General features: G+C 49.6%; 3 protein-coding genes across 5 annotated transcripts; all 3 read left to right on the forward strand.

Annotated features, from left to right (window-relative positions):
- The first annotated feature begins 971 nt into the window (after positions 1–971).
- On the forward strand, positions 972–3,125 carry LOC120959121 (peroxidase-like). Of its 2 annotated transcripts, none has more exons than XM_040382290.2 (3): positions 972–1,098; positions 1,166–2,259; positions 2,337–3,125. In XM_040382290.2, the coding sequence occupies exons 1-3, from the start codon at positions 1,084–1,086 to the stop codon at positions 3,025–3,027; spliced, it is 1,800 nt and encodes a 599-aa protein (XP_040238224.2). In that variant the 5' UTR covers positions 972–1,083; the 3' UTR covers positions 3,028–3,125. The 2 variants fall into 2 exon arrangements, with proteins under 2 accessions (XP_040238224.2, XP_040238223.2); XM_040382289.2 differs by having other exon boundaries at positions 973–1,098; positions 1,163–2,259.
- Positions 3,126–4,115: 990 nt separating this feature from the next.
- Positions 4,116–8,255, forward strand: LOC120959832 (uncharacterized). The gene is made up of 7 exons (XM_040383509.2): positions 4,116–5,648; positions 5,742–6,248; positions 6,333–6,470; positions 6,538–7,443; positions 7,520–7,659; positions 7,737–7,890; positions 7,974–8,255. The coding sequence occupies exons 1-7, from the start codon at positions 5,536–5,538 to the stop codon at positions 8,182–8,184; spliced, it is 2,169 nt and encodes a 722-aa protein (XP_040239443.2). The 5' UTR covers positions 4,116–5,535; the 3' UTR covers positions 8,185–8,255.
- A 943-nt stretch (positions 8,256–9,198) lies between these two features.
- On the forward strand, positions 9,199–21,577 carry LOC120954848 (zinc finger CCCH domain-containing protein 13). Of its 2 annotated transcripts, none has more exons than XM_049610662.1 (11): positions 9,199–9,340; positions 10,004–10,236; positions 10,315–10,585; positions 10,892–11,373; positions 11,443–12,619; positions 12,692–13,024; positions 14,063–14,185; positions 14,267–14,344; positions 14,419–14,784; positions 16,910–19,274; positions 19,615–21,577. In XM_049610662.1, exons 2-11 carry the CDS (start codon positions 10,071–10,073, stop codon positions 20,884–20,886), a joined length of 6,633 nt encoding a protein of 2,210 aa, XP_049466619.1. In that variant the 5' UTR covers positions 9,199–9,340; positions 10,004–10,070; the 3' UTR covers positions 20,887–21,577. The 2 variants fall into 2 exon arrangements, with proteins under 2 accessions (XP_049466619.1, XP_049466620.1); XM_049610663.1 differs by lacking the exon at positions 9,199–9,340 and adding an exon at positions 9,435–9,643.
- Positions 21,578–21,627: the final 50 nt, after the last annotated feature.

Raw genomic sequence — 21,627 nt, forward strand, 5'->3', positions numbered from 1 at the left:
CTGGTGGAACAGTCGCCAAATCGTACGATTTGCCACAACATGCCCGTAATGGGTTCAAGCCTCGTGCCCGTGGAGAAAGTACAAAACAAGAAATTTGATTTATGCAAGAGCGATAAAATTGACCAATACTTGCAAGCGATTTCGAGCTAGAAAAACGGTGCGAAACCGTCCCAATATTTAGCGGGCAGGGTCGAGGAACTCGTTTCAATTTATTGTGAAAAAAATGAGTTCCTTTCTTTCGCTGTGTTTGATTAGATTTAATCATTCAAATGGGCATAGAGCGACAACTTCTCGCGCGACAAAAAGTATCTCTACATTTCCGCATAGTTCCGCATTTCCACATACAACTACTCCGCATAGTTCACAGTAGCTCATTTTACCCAGTCAACCTACATGTTTTTTTTTTCTTTAAAAACATAAAAAAATAAGTTAAAACGTGTTCACATTTATTTTTCTGAGTTTTGAATTAGTCTGCTTCGTAAACAAACTGGATATTTCGGATGAAGCAGAAATGTCGCGCGAGTAGCTCAAGTTTGCAAAATTGAGCTACTTTTTGTTGGGTGAGTTATCAGCAAAGGGTTGGGTGTTGGGCAGCAAAGTTATCATATTTCGAAAATTTTGGTGAAAAAATCATGTCTAATCACAGTAACAGATTTGGGTTCAATTCAGGTACCAGAGCATTTTCATTATTATGTCTAGGACCGGTGCAGAATTTTACTTGTTTTTGGGGTCAGGCTTTGCCGCATCCAGTACGAATGTTTACAATCCATCATGATACGTATCGGAAGCAGACTAATGAAGAAGGAAAAAAATCAACCAGCGGCAAGCATATCCCAAAAAAAACAAGAGCTAATAGTCAGCTGTTACAATATGGTTTTCTCCCCCCCCCTGAAACAGCCGCAACGCTTGCAACCTTCACGGGTTACACTGGGTCTCTCCAATGTTCGTGCACGATCACGCTGGCTGTACCGCGAATTTGCGTGTATTGTTTGTATAAAAAGCGAATATCTGGTATCTGTTCCGCACAGTGCTACGCTTAGCGCCGATCGATAAGGTGCAATTTTGCTGACAGACCCCCACACCATGGATAGAATGCAGGTAAGTAGGGCGACAAGAAATCTCGTTTTTAAATTCAACTGACGCTCTTTTCTAACGCCCCCAGCAGCGAGCTACGGTTCGCGCGATTCTGCTCTCACTGGCCGTTAGCAGCGTGGCAGCATGGATGGTCACGAAGCCCCCAACCACTACGACCACCCGCGGTGGAACAGCGAGCTGTCCCAGCTCCAAGTACCGTTCGATTGATTCGTCCTGCGCCAACCCGTTCAATCCCAGCTTGGGCCGTGCGGGTGAACCTTACGCTCGCCTTCTTCCGGCCAGCTTTGCGGACGGTATCTCGCGCCCTCCGGTCATGAGCAATGGCAGCGAGTTTGTTAACGCACGAACCATTTCATCCACTGTGTTCCCGATCGACGAGACGCCCGATCCGAGCAATACACTGATCAGCATATTCTTCCTGCAGGCGATAGCGAACGATTTAAGCTTGGCAGCCGGTTCCAACGACAACGTGAAGTGCTGCGTCGATGGGCAGATTGTACCGAACGCACCGAGCAGGTGCTATCCCGTCAAGATCCCGAGCGGTGATGCGCTGTATTCGTTTTTCAACATCCAGTGCTTGAACTATGCACGTGTGCTCACCAAACCGGGCAACCCACCGGCATCACAGCCGGTCCAACCGATCAACAGTGCTAGCAGCCTGCTCGATCTGTCCTTCCTGTACGGCACCAGCGTTGCGCAAAGCAAACGGCTGCGAGCATTCTCGGGCGGTAGACTGCAATCGGTAAGGCGCAATGGAGTCGATTGGCCGGTAATAGATCCGGCCGGCTGTACCTGGTCCAACGTGTGCTATCTGGTGGCGGACATACGGAGCTATCAGTCGCCGATGGCCGCAACGGTGCATCTTTTGTTCCTGCGAGAGCACAACCGGCTGGCCACCCAGCTACGTCTGCTCAATGCCGGCTGGTCGGATGAGGTGCTCTTTCAGGAGGCAAGACGTATCAACATCGCCCAGTACCAGCAGATCGTGTACTACGAGTATCTGCCCCGGATTTTGGGACGGTCCAACATGCTAAGTAGTCGGTTGATATTCGAAGGCACTGGGTTCGCGTCGGATTTTAATGAGTTCCAAAATCCCTCCTCCGTGGGCGAGTTTGGAGCCGTGGTGATGCCGTTCATGCAATCCCAACTACCGGGTGGTATAAAGTAGGTCCAATTGGCTTACAGAGCGAAAGACAGGTTCTAATAGCAACGGCCAACCTTTTTTGTATCTCTTTTACCAGTTTCTACATGGACGGTGTAACTGAAACGTTGCGGTTGAGCAGCTTAACGGGCAACCTCACACTCCTGGAAAGCATGTCCAGCAGTTTCTTCAACGGACTAACCACCCAATCGGCCAAACAGGTCGATGCTAGCTTCAGTGTCGAGTGGAAAAACTTCATGTACCGTGGTAGCGAGACGCTCGGGCAGGATCAGCTTGCACTCGACATTCAACGCATGCGGGACTTTGGCTTTGCGCGGTACAACGACTATCGGTCCCGGTTCGGATTGAGCCGGTACACGACGTGGGAAGCGTTCAACGCCACGTTAAGACAACCGTGCATCAAAACCGTTCAACACCTCAGCACGCTGTACCCAACGATTGATGATCTTGACCTGATCGTTGGTGCTGCCTTTGAAGAGCCTGTGGCCGGAGCTTTAGTTGGCCCAACGCTTTACGCCATCATGGAGCAACAGTTCTTGGCAGCGCGTGCCGGCGATCGTTACTTCTTCGAAGCGGGTAGACAGCAGGGCAGCTTTTCGGCGGCGCAACTGACGGAGATACGCAAAATTAGTCTAGCACGGCTGATGTGTGGAGCGCTACCGACGATATCGAAAATTCAACCGAATGCTTTTGGGCCAGCCTCGGCACATAACACACCCGTGGCGTGTAGCGCATTGCCCGTACCGAATCTGGCGGCCTGGCGTGTATAGAAGAGTGTACTTGAATGCCCCTTTTTTATTGGACTAAGCTCTGGTATCTGTAAAGTAAGCCAATAAAAAAATGTCCCCAAAAACGTACCACAACACAACTGCATTCAGCTGAACAAACAAATCGCACATCTGCGAAAAAATTTTATTTCTGTACGATACCTTCACGGTATATCTGCTAGAGCACTGCAAAATGGTGTGCAATTCGAACGATGGTTTTAGCTCGCTCTCTTCCTGTGGGAGTATAATTTTGGATGCAGGAGGCGCCGTTAGCGTTGGTAACTTGAAAGTTGAATGTTTAAAGACGGTTTGTACGTTGTAAAACTTGCTACAAGATTACCAGCAGGCATCGTTGGGCCTTTGGTTTGTATAAAATTAATTCATTTTGAAGATCCACATAAAAGAAACATATGAGATGCAGCTGATTCTATGCTGCTTAACAGCTACCGTCAGCCTAGAGGTGACATCCTGCCCTCGCGTCACGCTCTCTTTTCGCTTTTTGCGCATTCTATCGAACGCTTGATTATGTTCGTATTCTGCTCGAAGGGAGTGATTTGTCTAAATTTAAGCTCAATTTCCTACAAATGTTAATGCTAAATAAACTACAGAGTTTGAATTAATGGTCCGTTTTCATTTGAATAGTCCTCGACCGGCTTTTGGGAATCGTCAACGCTCCAAATCGCTGACCCGCAGGGCAATGGGTGAAAGATGGGGAGGTGGACGAGTGATGGAAACACCACCCAAGCGCCACAGATTAAGCTTAAACGACTGGAAAATTGAATATCCATAGAAAAAAAGGAAAGCTCCACAGCTTCATTGGTTTGATCAATAGATGGCGTATTACAACTCATCATTATATTGCCATCCTTTTCTTACAATGTGTTTCGACAAGTTTCATCTTATCATGACCTATATAGCCTTCTAACTTTCTGAGCAAAAATCTATATGAATGGTCGTGTGGTCAGATACGTGGGTATCAACACCAACGACCATTACTCAAATCTCACTTGCTTCAGTGCTGGTGGTTTCCTTTGGAGTTTAGTATTTAAACAATTGTATCGCCGTTCTAATTCTAGCGATGCATAACTTCAATGCGAAACAATACAACAGTACAGAGGAAATGAGAAAGCTCTCCTCCAAGCGATGAAGCTCAACTGGTTGGGGTATCCCACCAACAGAGAGCGCCACCAGCTTTTTTGCTATTTTTAGAATGTATGAGTCGTTTGCCGTCTGCTAAACGAAGTCTTTCTATATTCCGTTTAGGTAGAGAACTTGAGTCGTTTAGAAGCCGTTTAGTGGTCGTTTAGTGGATTTGTGGCACTTGGGCAGCGCGAGCTTTTTGGCGGCCATCTTGAACCCTCAAAACCCCTCACAACGACTTATAAAAACAATCGCCAGCGAGGGAAAATTGCACCAATTTGGAGCATTGGCGAGCTCGTTAAGGCCCGTGTCTCCATCGGATGCGATTTTATCGGAAGGCCTGTCAAAATTTAATATTGAATTTGACAGATAACGTCCCAAGTGCCACAAATCCACTAAACGACCACTAAACGGCTTCTAAACGACTCAAGATCTCTACCTAAACGGAATATAGAAAGACTTCGTTTAGCAGACGGCAAACGACTCATGCATTCTAAAAATAGCAAAAAAGCTGGTGGCGCTCTCTGTTGGTGGGATACCCCAACCAGTGGAGCTTCATCGCTTGGAGGAGAGCTTTCTCATTTCCTCTGTACTATACAACGGTTTCGCATTGAAGTTATGCATCGCTAGAACCAGAACGGCGATACGATTGTTTAAATACTAAACTCCAACGGAAACCACCAGCTCTGAAGCCAGTGAGATTTGAGTAATGGTCGTTGGTGTTAATACCCACGTATTTGACCACACGACCATTCATATAGATTTTTGCTCGGAAAGTTAGAAGGCTATATAGGTCATGATAAGATGAAACTTGTCGAAACACATTGCAAGAAAAGGATAGCAATATAATGATTAGTTTTAATACGCCATCTATTGATCAAACCAATGAAGCTGTGGAGCTTTCATTTTTTTTCTATGGATATTCAATTTTCCAGTCGTTTAAGCTTAATCTGTGGCGCTTGGGGTCGGACGTGCGATTTCGTCCTACGACAGAATCAAAAAAATTTGATTTCGTCGGACGCCGCATCCGATTTTATCTGTCAAACTAAATGTGTGGTGTTTTGTAGGAACAATTCCAACTTAATTTTTCATAATCCTTATTTTAATAAAATCATCCAAATAATCGCAATTTCATACGAAAAAGCGTTTGATAGCACGTGCGATAAGATCGCATGCGATGAAGCACAGACACGGCCCTAAAGCCGGTTTTTGAGCCTTCGATCCAATCGATGTTTTTCCTAACGAGGGGTAGGATAGTGCTGTCAAATGTCAAATTGAGCCATTTCCACAGAACTTTCAAATCGCGGCATTCATTCGGAATCGTACTTGCCGATCAAAAGGGAGTGATCTTGCGTGGTTGAAACAAATAAAATGGACTACCTCTACAACAACGACTGCAAATTCTTTACAGGCCGTGGTGACGATGAAAAGCTTCCCGAAATCAGTATCGTTTGTGAGAACAGTTACCACACGACGGCGCTGCAGTAAGTATCTTGAAATCGATGCGCAATCTCCAGCCATGTACACACATTCATGCTCCCCCGCCCTCTATCGCTCCCCTTAACCCACGTAAACAGGAAAGCAACACATTGCTTTGAAAAGCTGGACTACCTCGCCAAGCAGCGTCGTAAAAAGGCGGTCAAGGAAATGGAGTCACGCCACAACAAGGTGCTGCTATTGAATGGATCCGCATTGGTGCAGGACAAAGTGTTCCAGTGCAACAGTCTAGCCCACTTGAAGATGTACTACAACAACGCCGGCAAGCGTTTGCAGAACGCGGGAAGGATGCGGGACTCGATACGCTACCTTGAAGCTGCATACGTCATCCCGTTGGAAAATAATCGGAATGTGTTGCAAACCTCCATTAACCTGCTGCTTACCGTAGCGTACAGAAAGACCGAACAGTACCGGAAGTATCTCACATTCCTCGGACGCTCGAAGGGTCCGCATTCGCAGGAGCAGAATTTAAACATTCTTCGTAACAAGCCATTCCCCGTCTGGCAGGAGGATGCAGCGTGCAGCGCTGTCGATTGGGAAAAGGAACTGTTCGGCACTAGCAACAGCCGTGCCGTGTCCTGCGAAATGTGAGTCCCTTCCAGACACTAACCGGAAGGCATCGAAGCCGAACCGGAGTTTGTGCAATAACAATTTTTGCTTTTTCTTTCCAGAATCAACGGATCATTGGTGGCCAAGCGTGACTTTAACGTTGGCGATGTTATATTCGTCGAAAAGCCAGTGGTTGGCTACGTTGCGGAATCGATGGGTCAATGTAACTGGTGCACCCTGAAGACGCTCTACACCGTGCCGTAAGTGTGTTGAACAGCTTGGGGTACCTGATCGCAAAACCCAATAATAACTCCCTTTCAATCTCAGATGTGTAGTTTGCCGTGAGGTATTTTACTGCAGTGTGCAATGCTTGGGCAAGGATGAGCATTACCACCAGTACGAGTGTCGGGGCTACCGGTCGCTGTTCTTTCCACTGATGGATTTTATGCTTACAATCCGTCTGCTGGTGAAATCGTTGGATGTACTGCAAACGAACCTTTCGCTACGCAAACCGCCCACCCAACATCCCAGGACGGTGGAGCAGCTGTGGGCAGCATTGCTCGAGGATCACCATGCGCATTCGGAAGACCTGCTTTCGCTGTTGCAAGGGTGCACGTGCGATCATTACGTGGAGGAATCCGGCAGCTATCCGGTGCTGATCCAAAAGGCTTCACTCATCATGTACTACTTAATGATGGACAAAAGGCTGGTTGAAGATTACAAGTCCTGCTGGATGAATCTATCGATTGCCGAGCGGAACATATTCCTTGAAAGCGTCCTGCTGCGGCTTTTGTGTGTAGTGCACACGTTTATGTGCGGATTCAAATACGAGCTGTCGTACGACAAGGGAGATGTCGACGAGATGTTAATGGACCGCTCGTCAGCGACGGACGCGCAGGACGCAGTGCATACGAACGCACCAGAGTCGAAGGCGCCATTCGATGCGCATCAGCGGCCAGCCGCATACGCGCGAACCCATGATAACTTGCTCATGTTTTGGGACGTTTGTTGGACCGAGGCAAATCACCGAGCGCAACAGGCGGACAATGTAGACGCTGTGGAGTGTGCGCTGCAAAAATACTGCGAAGGTTATCACGCTACGTTCAACTTTCTGGAGCACCTGGCCCAGTGCAAATCGGCACCGAAAGTAACGACCTTCAACCAGTACCGTGGTTTGTACCGATTCGTTCGTGAAATTGAATCTTCTGACGAGGAATCAAATGTTATCACTATGTAAGTACACTGTGGGTTGCTATTTGTAAAACAGGCCACGAGAAATGACCGTCTTACGTAATTTACGTATCGGCAGATTGCTGGACCACGGAGTCGTCGCGTTTCGGGCATTAAAATCGATCAAAAAGGGCGAGACATTGGTATTGGCACGTACGTTCAGCAACGCCAGCGAGGTGCAGCAAGATTTTTCCAATACCATAAAAATAATAGGAAACGGTAAGTCAACAAGGGATCCAACGTTCAATGTTGGTAAAATAGTAGCTAAGTCAAACACATCTATTTGCATCCCTCAGATGACATCAAAACTGAGCAGGCAAGATTGATCTGTAGGATCGATTTAACGAGCGAAATCATCGATAAGATGAAAAATAAGACATCTTTATTCGTGTCGGGAAGTTTCTTCTCCTTTTTGTTCATTTTCGATCACTTCATAAAAGTGTTCGATGGGTAAGTGTAGTCACATGCGCTATCTATCAGGTAGTTGATTGCACAGCACTAATGTTATCATTCGATTTTTTAATATTTGGCAGCATTTTACAGCGATCGAAGCACAGCGTGCAGATTTTTGAGCTAATAAACAAAATAGAGAACATCTACAATCATGCCCGGATAGTGCCGGGTGTGCTTATGCAAGACGAGTGGACGTCCCAGTTGGTGAAGCGCGGTCCCAAGTTGCGCTTGATGAAGCGCCAGAACAACAAAATCGTTGCCAATCAGCTGTACAATAGTTTCTTCAAATGAAAAAAAACGGATGTTTTCATGCATACTTTAGTAGGAAAATGAATAATTTATGAACTTCAGTGTAGGTTTTCGAAAATACAATGAATTCAATCAATAAGTGTTAAAAAGGGTTTATTTTTTTAAAATAAATCATGATTATTCTCAGAAGGGCACCTACTGCTCCGAACTGAATCCGGCTATTGTCAGTTCGATTCTGGTTCCGGTGAAAACAGAACCATCCAGAGTCGGAATAAGCCAGTGCTGGAGTCGATAAGAGTCAGAGCAAATTGGAGCTGACTCTGATTCCGAAAGGCTCCGATTCTGAACGTCTTCGATCCCGGCGGACTATGATTTTGAACGATTTTGGCGAGCTTCGAATGATGGTGGTTGAACCTATCTTACCGGATGTTAGCGGAGAAGAAAGAAAGTGGCGGGATTCTAGATAATTCCGACTATGACCGATATCAACTCTAGATAACACCGGTCAGCTCCAAATAACGCTGATTGAACCTATTTTCCGCAACCGGTTTCAAAATGTTCGAAATCAGAGTCGACTTATGCAAACTTTACCCATGACAATATCAAACGCTACTATTCTACAGGTTTGTAGTAATGCTAAATAATTAAAGTTAAGGTTTTACCTTACGAAAAACCTCATTAATTTCTTCATAATTTACACGCATTTTTTAAAAGGAAACTGAAATGAATCTTTCTCGTTTAAATTTGTTGTCTGTTTGCCTTGTTAATCCCTTGTTTATCTAGTAGCTAAGTAATAAAGCATTTTAACGAACAAATGAGCAAATTAACGATGATTATGATACCACATGATGATGGATGTGCTTCCTACATCCCAAGGTTTTTCCTGAATGTTTTATGCGTTCGTTATCGTATTATTGAAAGTCTGGTAAAAATTACACTTTCAACACACATGAAGCAGCAAACTGCCGCCTGGGTGCGCGAGCAGTGCTGCCAAACCCGCCCAATGCCTGCTTTGACACAGCGTTTTCGGATGACAGCTGCTGCTGCTGGCAACAAGGCCACCGCTAGCTTTCATTTTTTTGCGGAGGTAAAGAAACCCATCGGGCTTGTAATCTTCGACGCGCTGTTTTCGCGAACTCGTCAGGACAAAACATGCAGCAAAAGCAGACCAGAACGGTGAATTAGCAGCACGTTACAGGTAATACCGTCCGTCGGCGTGTGTGGAAAATGGGACTGGGTCGTTTTATTACGTAAGATTTGTGTAAAAAGATTCGTGCCTAGTGTGGGGGTAATCGCCCGTGTGTGCTGGTGCGGCGGGTACCTCCGGGTGGATGAGCGGTGCGGGACTTCCATCAAACATGGACGACCAGCAGCAGCAGCAGCAGCAGGGTGAAAATGCGAAAACAGTGTGTGGTCATCCTGGCTGTTGCCGACGTGAAAGTGGTTGTGACGACCTGTGAGATGGAACGGACCAGGTCGTCGTGAAAGTGTCCAAAAATACGTACGGAAACACGGATTGTGTGCATCTGGGTTCGCTCCGTTTGCTTGATAAACATAACCTCTAACCGCAGGGATAGCTGCTTACCACAGCCTAATTCCCGTTTTCTGCTCTGAAATTGATGTTTGTCTGATGACAAGAGAGGGTGTTTGATTGTGTAAAACACGGCCGTTCAGCAGGGGCCGGCAAGATTAAAAATCAATATCAATATGGTACACCCAAGACAAGACAGCCAATCAAACAAACTTTCGTTGCCAGAAATGGAATCTCGTGCGTAGCGAGTGTTTTTGCGACTGGTTGAATCTAATCTTTTCCTGCTCTTGTGTTTCTTTTCGGTTTTTTCCCCTCTCTCCTCCGATTCAGTGATAATCCGCACTCCACAGCGTCGATACGGTGGCGTGTGTGCCACCACCCAACAAGCGCGGTCAACATGTCGGTGCACTACAAGTTTAAGAGCGCCCTCGACTTTGACACGATCACGTTCGACGGGTTGCACATCTCGGTGGCCGACCTGAAGAAGGGCATCATCCAGCAGAAGCGGCTGGGCAAAACGGTTGATTTCGATCTACAGATTACGAATGCGCAAACGAAGGAAGGTAAGTGGCGGCCGTATCCTCATCCTGGTCATTACCGGTCAATTTACCACCATTTAACGTGTCCTCTCTTTTATACAGAATACAATGATGATAATATGCTGATACCGAAAAACACGTCGCTCACGATAGCGCGCGTGCCGGTCAAGAACACAGGGAAGAAGAACTGGGAAAAGGCCGCGGCGGCGGCGGCCGCTGCGGCCGAGGCGAATGCACCGTCGTCGGCACCGCGCGGCAAGCACGATGCGGCCAGCTCGCAAACCAACGTCGACCTGTCGATGATGAACGGGACGGAGGAGGACAAGATCCGGGAGATGATGTTTCAAAGCACGGCCGAATACGACCCGACGAAGTGAGTATTACGGGCTTTTTTTGGGCCTTCGTTTCCCGCACAGCGTACAAGAAGCTAACCGTTCTAACACAACTGCAATGCGTTCTTTTCCCCCCAATTTCCCATTCACAATGCATACAATGGCTAACTGTTGGTAACTGGTTGTGGGATGTAGATTTAAGCACAGGTATCAAGTTACTTTCCGCCTACTTTACTTAATTTATTCGCTCTCATTTCCAATTGCATTCATTTTCAATTATTCATTTCCTGTAAGAAAATCAACCAACTCATAAGCGTTTTTTCGTTCTTGCCTCCCTCCCCCCTTAGCTATCAGAAGGTGCGCGGCACGCAGACGGGCGAGGTGCCGATGAACTACAAGTGTTACCGGTGTCACAAGCCGGGCCACTGGATCAAGAACTGCCCGTTGGGGCCGCTGCCGAAGGAAAGCATCGAGGTGAAGCGCACGTCCGGCATACCGCGCTCGTTCATCGAGCGCGACAAGGAGATGGGCAACAATCCGGCCATGCAGCCGGTGCAGATGCCGCCGGAGGAGAAGCAGTCCATCCCGGAGGATCTGATCTGCGGCATCTGCAAGGATCTGTTCACCGACGCGGTCATGATACCGTGCTGCGGCAGCTCGTTCTGCGACGAGTGTGTGCGGACGGCGCTGCTCGAATCGGAGGACAACGAGTGTCCGGACTGCAAGGAGAAGGGTTCGTCGCCCGGGTCGCTCATACCGAACCGGTTTTTGCGCAACTCGGTCAATGCGTTCCGCAACGAGACGGGCTACACGAAGTCGCAACCGAAGGGTGAGTTTTGACGGATTTTTCCATTTTTTTGTTTCTTTATTTTAAATGTTTTTTTCTCTCTCTCTTCAGCCAACGTTGGTAAGAAACAAACCAAACCGGAAGAAACACCGACTGCGGACAGTACCACTACGACCAGCGGTGGTGGTATAACGTCCTCTTCCTCCGTACCATTCGGTGGCGACGGTGCTCAGCAGGGTGCCCCCATCGTCAGTACGATTTCCACCACTACCACCACCACCGAGCTGGTGGAATCGTCCACGTACGAAGAGGATGGTGCGGGTGGTGGTGGAGCGCGCGATGCGGATAGCAATCTGCAGCCGCAGCTGTTTGACGAAATCTCCCAGCAGGATGACATCGGTTCGCCGGGCCGTGAAGAGAAGGAGGCGATGGTGGCGGGCGGCGGTGCTGGACCGACCGGCGGGTTTGACAATGAGTCGGACTATGAGGACAACATTACCGTTACGGTGCCGCCGGCTCACCTCCAGAGCCGGGGTGCGTTCCGCGGCCACTACAATGGCGGGCGGCCGATGCGCCACGGCGGACGGCTGCACGGGCACGATACGCCACCGAACGAGCGGCAGATGGTGGCGAATCAGCAGCAGCAGCAGCAGCAGCTACAACAGGGCTATGGTGGTGTTGGCGGGAATGGTAACAGTGGTGGCCGGGGCAACGAGCTGATGGAGCGGGAGCAGCGTGAAGACGACCATCACCGCCGTCGGATGTTGATGGAGGAGAAGGAAGGCGAAGGGTACGGTGGTGCCGGCCCGAATGCGGGCTTGTTGGGCGAGCGGGGTCGTGAGTACGATGAGCGATCGCCGGAGTACATGCACGGAGGAGGAGGAGGTCGAGGACTGATGCCCCATCCGCAGCATAATCATCCGCAGCACGTCCAAGCGATCGGGACGGCCATGGGACACCCGGGTGGTGGTGCATACATGGGACCGGGTAACGGTGGCTACGGTGGCCACGTCGGCCACCCACAGTACGCGGGCGCGGGAGGTGCAGGAGCGTACGGAATGCAGCAGGGAGGCGGTTATCCGCCACAGCAGCAACAGCAGCAGCAGCAGCAGCGAGGATACGACCATCATGGCGGAATGTATCCCGCGGACCGTCCGCCAAGGATGATGTATCCGATGCGGGGTGGGGGGTATATGCAGCACCATCCACCCCACATGCGACAGCGTCCGATGGGACCGGGACCGATGGGTGGCGGCTATCAGACCGTACTTCAAACGATAGGGCCAGGGTAAGACAGAGAACATCTTTCGTGCGTAGAAAAGCGCCCAATTAACGTTGCTTTTTGTTTTGCTTTTCGTAGCGTCATTGACGATCCGCTCGAAGCGTTCAACCGAATCATGCGCGAGAAGGAGCTGCGCAAAAAGCAGGAACAGCAGCAGCAGCAGCAAATGCGCCGCAACCGTTCGCCGATGGGTGAGCGGGGCCGTCGCTCACGATCCTTCGACAACGGTGGTCGGGGCGGTGGCCCACGGGGCAATTCCTCCGATCGGAGACGCACCTCGCGACAGCGGTCACCGGATAGGCGACGGTCGCCGGACGATAAGCACCATCCGGACGAGCGGGACCGGGTGCGAGAGCGGCGCCGGAATCGGTCCAGCTCGTACAGCTCCTCGCGCTCGCGCTCTTATACGAGGTAAGCGATTTGCCAGTCCCCATCAGTGCTGCAAAATGTCACTGTCAATGTCATAAAAAAATCTGACTGAAACAAAATCCATGTCAGCGTCACGTATTCAATTGTGATACTCAAAACAATTGGTGTGATCAATGCATGCTTCGTGACATTTTTGCAACCAACGCTTGGACAGTCACTATGACATTTTTTTTTTACTGCGATCAATTCTGCAAAATGTCAGACATAGTGATGACAAATTTCGGCTGAATCAAAATCATGTCAGCGTCACGAGCTCTACTGTGATGATCAGAGGTGAGACTCAAACAGTTGTTGCGACCATCATATGCTTGGTGACATTGTGTACAATCAACTCTTGGTCAGTCACTTGGTCACGACATTTTTAGTCGGTGATCATCACGTTAGTCATGGGAGATAGGCGGTGCATGCGAATAGTTCCAAAAAACAAAATGAGCATGATTCTTTGCTCTGTTTGATCCGACAGACACACAAAGCAAACAGAGTGAGAAAGAATGCCCATTTTGTTGCTAAGGACCACACGCCAAGTATGTTCCAAGAATGTCGTGAATATCACCGACAGAAAATGTCATGACCAAATGTGTGACCAAGAGTTGGATGCAAAACAAAATGTCAGCAATCATGTGATTCGTCGACCAACTGTTTGAGTCTCAACTCTGATCATTTCAATTGTGTACGTGATCTGATTTGAGCGTCGTTTCAGTCATGAGTGTTGGTGCCTGAAACAGTGGCATTTGGCGCACTGTTCATAGCCAGAAAAAGTCATGATTATGCCTGCGACGGCATTAAGCTCAGCTTGTCGGTCAGAGTATCGCGTTTGACTCAAGCACTCGCATGTCGTGATCGACATGTCATGACGCACTTTTATTGAGTATCATCAATGAGCATCAAGCTACCACGGATCATTGTTTTCGTTGGTGAACATTTCGTGATGCTTATGACATTTTGCAGCACTGGTCCACATTATTGTAGAGGAAGAGAAATGTATTTTAATACGATTTTTTTATTTTTTTATTTTTTCAGATCCAAATCAAGGTCGCCCATGAAGCGGAACAAGTCGCCACGGAAACGGTCACGCAGTCCACCGGGCGGCTACAGAGATCGACGAAGCCGAAGTCGGTCGGGATCGTTTGCGGGAGGAATGCGGTAAGCGCTCTGTCGATAGAAGAAATATTTCCAAGGATTACAAATGACTTATAATTGATCAATATTTTCCGTTGTACACAGATACAGAGACCGTCGTGATGATCGTCGTCCGGGCGACTTTAATCGCGATCGATCGCCTGGATTTAATCAAAACTTTGGGTAAGCACTTTGAATACAATTTTCCCTTTCTAGCAGTTTATTTAACAACGACTTTTCCTTTGGTTTTACAACAGCTACGGCAATCGTCCTCCCCGAGGCGGCGGTGGCCCAAGAGGAGGTGGTCGGGCTCGTGGCAACAGTCGGGACGTTGGTGGACCGATGCAGCATTTCCCGCCCCGAGGCTATGATCGTCACCAGCCACCCCTGTTACCGTTACCGGGCGGACGGCCGGACGAGATGCAGCCAGGCTTCCTGCACGGGCAGCATCATCTGCACGACTACCGGGACGGACCGGGCGGTGGCCAGCAGCAGCACCAGCAGCACCAGCAGCAGCAGCAGCAGCACGGCGGCAATATGATGAGCGGCGGTGGGCCAGCAACAGCCTCGATGCAATCGGGTGGCGGTGTTGGTGGCGCGATGGCTGCCACACAGTCAAACAGGTACTGTTCTCATGTCATTAAACTTTTTAGTAATTTTGGTGTACTTTGGTTTGCAATGTTCTCGGGTGCCGCCGGTAACGGTTGCGCCTACGCAAACGCGCAAAGCAAAAGAGCTATTTATTGTGCGGAAAATTTAATTTTTACCTTTTACAAAACTCGACCTAAACCTGTGATATATTGAACCTAAAATGTGTAGATATAATGAGGCGTTCAGTATTTGTAATTTGAATACGTGCGCGCTTGTGGAAACCTTTTAAGGAGTAGCTAAACGTAAAAAAAACATCAAATTGTGATATAATAATCCTGTTAACTTAGCTACACGTGATACTATGTGTATCGGGTCAAATTAAGGTACACACATACAATACTGTGATAAGTAGTTCGTAATAAGTCATAATGTACATTTAAGAAATTACGTTGAAATTGATTAGATACACAGTATTGATCTAGAACCGATATATCAAACAATTGTACCTTAACACATTCGGCTCGTGTACTCCAGACTTCATAGTTTCTTAATGATGAACGATTTTAAATGATTTTTAAGCTATCTTATACACATATATCTTTTATATATTTATTGTTTGTTTGGTGACAAGATAAAAGTAAAAATATTTCACTTAAGCTACACAGCAGAATGTACGCAATGTGTATGTGTTAATCGTAGAATTTTCTCGTCACATTGTCGCTGAGTTGAACAAGTTTTATTTTAAATGACTTTTATTATGAATGGTGCCTCTTTTAAATCACGCCTAAAGATTGCCATTTAGTGTAAACAACAGAATCAGGGCGGAAAAAAAAAACAAACAAACAATAGAGCAAAGTTAAGATTGTATTTCCAAAATTCCATTAAAACTCCCGTTGTTAATTATCTAGATTTTACGCTAGGGAAACGATTCAACAATCGCTAGGTTGAAAATCGTATCCTTGTTGTACCTGGTTGTTAAAATAGCTTTAAATTTACCTTGTATAACAGTTTACACAGAAGTGAAGATCGTCGTCATTGTCGGTTGACAAAAAGGCTCACCGGATGCAGAAGAGAAAAGCTCGTTTCTTGATGCGAATAGAAGATGCGTTTATGTGCTGTTTAGCGGCTCTACCTTTAGAAAGTAGCTACGAAGCTAAGATGACCGCACAATATGATGGCAAAAACATACAATGCTCAGTTCTAACATATCATGTAAAGAATATGTTTAAACTTTGCCGTCCTTAGCGTTATGTTTGTGTGTAGAGAGAGATGCATTTGAAACGAGAAAGATATAAAAAGAGTCTTTAGTGCACTACTGGCTACTACCTCACACAAGTGACTGATTTTGAGAGGATGGAAATAAACAAAGAAAAGTTATTCCGGGTAAGAGGCTAGAGCTTGTTGAATAGACATTATTATCTTCTCTTTATTTTGTCGAATCCCTTTTCTGCGATGTGTGTCGATCGCTTCTCGTTTTTTGTTGCTGTTGTCATAAAGTTAAGCGCTAGTGATTAAGAAAGTATGCTCGATGCATAAGCAGCTTGGATCGCGATTCGTTGTCTATGATCTGCATCAGAAAAGGTTCGTCGTTTGTAGCATTCCGGCAAGAATCGCGCCTGCGAAAGTGCTTTCATCTAAATCATCGCCTGTGCAAGACAAGGGGAGGGTATCGGAGTATACGATGTAACGTTCCTCGTCACCACTACAATCGTTCCGCCGCTCAAACGGTTAAGAGTAGCTGAACCCAAAGCTTAAGCACCGGAACGGCCAGCTTCCTCCTAGCTTTTCGACGCATCCAAAACGGGCGGTTCGGATTTGTTCCAGCGTTTTTGTTGGATCGTTACTGGGAGTATTACTGTTCGTGCTACAGCCCTCCCACACCCCCCATTCTCCACAAACACCAACCCATGATGAGCGATGATAGAGGTAAAGTGGTCGTGCTTTTGTTTACTGTATCACCACCAGATGCTAATAACAACAACTTTTTCCATCTCCGCAATATATCTGTAGGACCTGCGACACATTGTACAAGTCTCGGAGCGCTAAGCGCGCGCGCCTGTGCCACAACTAATTTGTAATGTTCTTTCTCTTTTTTCTCTCTTTTCTTTTTAATCCACTTCCAACTGCGTTACGTCCTTCCATCTATGGATGGTTTAGGTATCCGGGACGTGATGAGCGTGAACGAAGTGTCGGTAGCTACGGAGGTGCCAAGCAATCGGCGGACTTTGGCGAAGGAGGGGAGCAGCATCATATGCAGCATCCGAACGTACCGCCTGGCGGCGAGCAACGGCACAGAACAAGCCGACAGTCCAGCCGGCAATCTTCTCCGATGGGCGGTGCTCATCAGCAAGGCGTCGGACATCAAGATCCTGCGCAGCGTGGTAGGGAGGGCGAGTGGCCAGAACACACTGACGATCCCGCCTACCAACACCATCACCATCAGCAGCAACAGCATCACGCTGATCGGCCGAGTCCCGAGTCGAAGGGCGTCCGCGGTACGTCCGAACAGCGGCCAGCGTCAATGGCCAGCGGTAGTCACGGTCGGGGAAGATCACGTTCGCGCGACCGCAAGCGTCCTCTCCCGACCGGGACCGGTCAGGATGGGTCCGATCGGGATGGTGCGGATCGCAGAAGGCACCGATCGAAACGGTCCGAGTCGGCGGAGCGGCACGAAAGATCGAACCGAGGCTCCCGTTCGGCTGGCGGCGGCGGTGAACATGAGCGGGACAAGCAGGACCGCAAACATCAGCCCTCGGAGAAGGACAAGCGCAGCGAGCCGGTGGACCAGCACGGCCGGCGGGGAGGAGACGAGCGTGACCATCATCATCGGGAGCGTGGCAAGGAACGGGGCGACAATGACCGCGGTGGTGATCATCAGCGTGATCGCGAGCGGGAGCGCGATCGAGACCGGCAGCGAGACCGTGAGCGGGAGAAGGATCGCAACAAGGAGAAGGAGCGGGGCGATCACGCCGAACATCATGATCGCGACCGGGACCGAAGGAAGGAGAAGGAGCGCGAAAAGGAGAAGGAAAAGGAGCGCGAGCGGGAGAAGGAGCGGGAGCGGGAAAAGGTACGCGAAAAGGAGCGCGAGAAGGAAAGGCTGCGGGACAGAGAAAAGGAACGCGACAGGGAAAAGGATCGCGAACGGGGTGAGAAGGATCGAGAGCGGGAAAAGGACCGCGACAAGGAAAAGGATCGCGACATGGAGAAGGATCGCGAGCGGGAAAAAGATCGCGAGAAGGAGCGCGAGAAGGAACGTGAGAAGGAGCGTGAGAAGGAGCGTGAGAAGGAGCGTGATCGCGAAAAGGATAAAGATGGAAAGGAGGTGTCCAAGAAGAAGACGCGCGATTCGAGCGACGAAGATCGGCGTGACCGGAAAAAGGATCGCGACAAGAAGAAACGCAAGAAGGAGAAGGAGGTGGAGAAGCGCAAGCACAAAAAGGAGCGCAAGGAGAAGGACAAGGAGCGCCGGTCGAAGGATAGGCGCAAGGAGCGCAAAACGGTTGAGAAGGAGGAACCGGATAGCTCGCAGCAACCGGCCACACCGACGGCACGGGAGCGGGAGGAAGGCGGCAAGGCCCGCGAAGAGCGGCGGGACGAGCGGGAGCGTGACGAAGCGCGATCGGCTGAAGAGGGAGACGACAATGCGCGGCAGGGAAGTGTTGCCAGTGAGGATGGCAAGCAGGAGAGCGATTCGGGTGAGTCTGGCGCAGACGATGACGACCGTAGCAACGCTGAACAGCACGAAGACGAGCAGCAGGAGCAGCAGCAACACCAGCAAGAGGAGGAACAGGAACAGCAGGACCATGAAGAGCACCGGCACCATCAACAGCAGGAAGCGCAGATCGATGGTCACGATCATGGCGATTTGTATTCGGACATACCGGATAGGTATGAAGCGGATCAACTGGAGCTGTCCGTGCTGGCGGAAGAGAGCGGTCAGGCCGGCCCGGTCGAGGACGATGGTGCGGCAGGGCTGGCAGACAGTACCGGGGACAGCCAGGAGAAACCGGTGGCCGACAGTGACGCGGCCAGCGGCGAGGGTGGCATGCTGATGAAGCGGTCCGATTCTGTGCTGGATCTGCACGCTAATCTCGACTACGAGCAGGAGCTGGACGAAAGCTTGCAGCTACATTCGTCCCAGCCGAAGGAGGAGGAGGACCACGATACGGTCATGCCCGAGCTGTCCAAGTGGGAGATGGACGAGGACGGGCAGATTAATTCGTCCACCGGCGAGGATGGGCAGGAGGGCGCCTCACCCGAGGATGGATCAGCCGGTGGGGACGGGGACGGCCTGCAGCTGGCCACCGGTGGCAAGGTGACGAGTGAGGTGCTGAAGCGGGCCGAAAATGCGATCTTCACGCGTGCCATTAACGCGATACGGCCGATTGAGATTAAGAAGATCAGCGGCGATCGGCAGAAGCTGTACACGGGCGGCAGTGGCAGCGGCAACGGTTCGCCGACTCGGTTACCGTTGGACGTGAAGCACGCACAGGAACACGACGAGCTGAAGCGCTTCCAGGTAAGTGAATGGAACGGTGGTGGAGGATAGTTAAGGTGAAAAACATGTTTTGAGCGGTTTAGAAAGATTTTCATCTTTTTTCGTAATGGTGGCGGATTTTCTCGATGCTTGTCACTTTATCTCGAAGCGTTGGCAAACTTTTTCGAAACAGTGTCACATATACTCAAACTTTTCAATTTTAACACAGACAAAACAAATTTGTTGTGAAATGATTCGAGATCATGTCACGAAGATTCAAGATAATGTGCCAAGTTTCTAAGAACAAGTGAAAGACGTTTGTGTGTATGATTTCTCTAAAAAGAACACTAACATTACATTTCATTTAACATTCAACATTCAGGTTACTGTACCAGTGAACGACGAGCGAGCGGAACGTTCGGTGGAGATAAAGCAGATGGCCGATCTGAAGGTGGAAACCCGTTCCTCGCCGATGCGCACCTCTGTTAAAGAGCGCCTGGGCAGCAAGGTGCCGGACAATGCGTCCCAGTTCAGCCGGTCGCGAACTCCACCCACCAACCGCAAACCGGGCGGCTCCTCGAGCAACAACAACAACAACAACAACACCAGCAACGATGGCAACGGTCGCGGAAAACCGTTCTCGGACCGGCGCCGCGGTTCATCCCGCAGCCGCAGTCGAACGCGGGACGATTCGAAGCGCGTCGACCGAAACCGGTCCGGCGGAAGGCACGAGAGTGGCAGCGGTGGCAGCAAAAAGCCATCGGAATCGTCCAACCGAAGGGGACGCGATGATCGGCAGCGCGACGACGATCGACCGCAGCGTGATCGTAAAGATGCGGAACCGAGGCGAAACAGCCGGGAAAGGAGTGACAATAGGAAAACCGATCAGCAGCAGCAGCAACGTGGACGCAGCCGTGATCGAGAGCGGGATCGCGATCGGGGTGATAATCGTGGTCGCCGTGGGGACAGCCGCGATCGTAAGGGTACCGTGTCGCCGAGCGCGAAAAAGGGCAGCGATCGCAAGGACGCCGACACGCATCAACGGGGTGGCAAGCGAGAGGACACGTCCGCCGGTCGTGTGTCATCGTCCAAGTCGGGTCACCGGGGGGAGGAAGGTGCGAAAGGAGGCCGCGGAGACGAGAAGAACGCAACGGCTCCCAGTTCGACGACGGGCTCGACCACCGGTGGCGAACGGCAAAGGGGTGAACATTCGCCGGCAGAGCGACAGTCCCGCAAACGTTCGGCAGAGCACCTGCGGGAGGGTTCGCCCGAACGGGGCAGCGGTCAGCAGGACGAGGCAGCGAAGCGGGACGCTAGCGGTAGCAGTAAGCGCACGAAGGTGGAAAAACCATCGTCAGGGAAGGGGAACAAATCCGCTGCCGGTGGCAGCTCGAGCGATACGACCAGCTCCGATTCGGAATCTTCCTCAACGGACAGCAGCCCCGATACGGATGCCGGTGGTGGTGGTGGTGGTGGCGGGACCAGCAGCAAGAAGCGCAAGAAGCGAAAGCACAAGAAGGAGCGCAAGCGTGCCAAACGTTCCGCTGCGACGACGGAAACGGACGACGAATCCGGCGGGAAGCGCAAAAAGTCGAAAAAGAAATCGAAATCGTCGAAGAAGAAGAAAAAATCCAGCAAACACAAAAAGGACTAGACCTCGGGACGGGGAAGGAGAGTGTAGCGTAGGGTAGTGCGTACGGATGATACTTACGTACATGCTTACTTGGGCACGCTTAGGGAGGTTCGCCCTCCCGCGCTTCGTGCGTTGACCGACGATCCGATCGATCGATCGACGAAGGGAGTTAGGTGTGTGGGTGAGCATCGTTTTACAAGCAGGATTTTGTCTTATATACCACTACGACCTGAGCTAGGGGAATTATTATAGGGGCGTAGTTTGCATTTCTTGGTCTGAATATGAGTGCGCGGAAATAATGGAAGACACAGAAGGAGGGCGCGGGGGGCATATATTATGATAATTAATTTGAAGATAGTAGATAATTAGTAATTTTCCCATTTCCGTGACCGACAGAAGAGTAATGCTAGCAATTGAACTCACACACACTCTCTCTCCTTAGCATTTTACGGAAGACGGAAAAAATAGCAAAGCGAAAACAGCTCTTATACACTGTACATTTTGAAACTGTATTAAACGATGCACAGGCGGCGAGGGTTTAGCTTTGAATTAATATGCACTTAACTCCCTTCTCCCTCGAGCCTGGGCCGCGTATCTTGCGTAGCTACCACCGGGGTGGGCTGGGGGGTAAACCAGGCTGCGCGCAATGTACGTATTCCAAAATTTATCGGCTAAATAAAGAGTGTAAGGTAGGTACATCTAACTACTAGAATTGAAATGTTTTGTTTTTGAATCGAGCCCCCAAAAAAAAAACCCCGAAAT

The sequence above is a fragment of the Anopheles coluzzii genome, chromosome 3, assembly GCF_943734685.1.
Source record: "Anopheles coluzzii chromosome 3, AcolN3, whole genome shotgun sequence".
NCBI classification, from domain to species: domain Eukaryota; kingdom Metazoa; phylum Arthropoda; class Insecta; order Diptera; family Culicidae; genus Anopheles; species Anopheles coluzzii.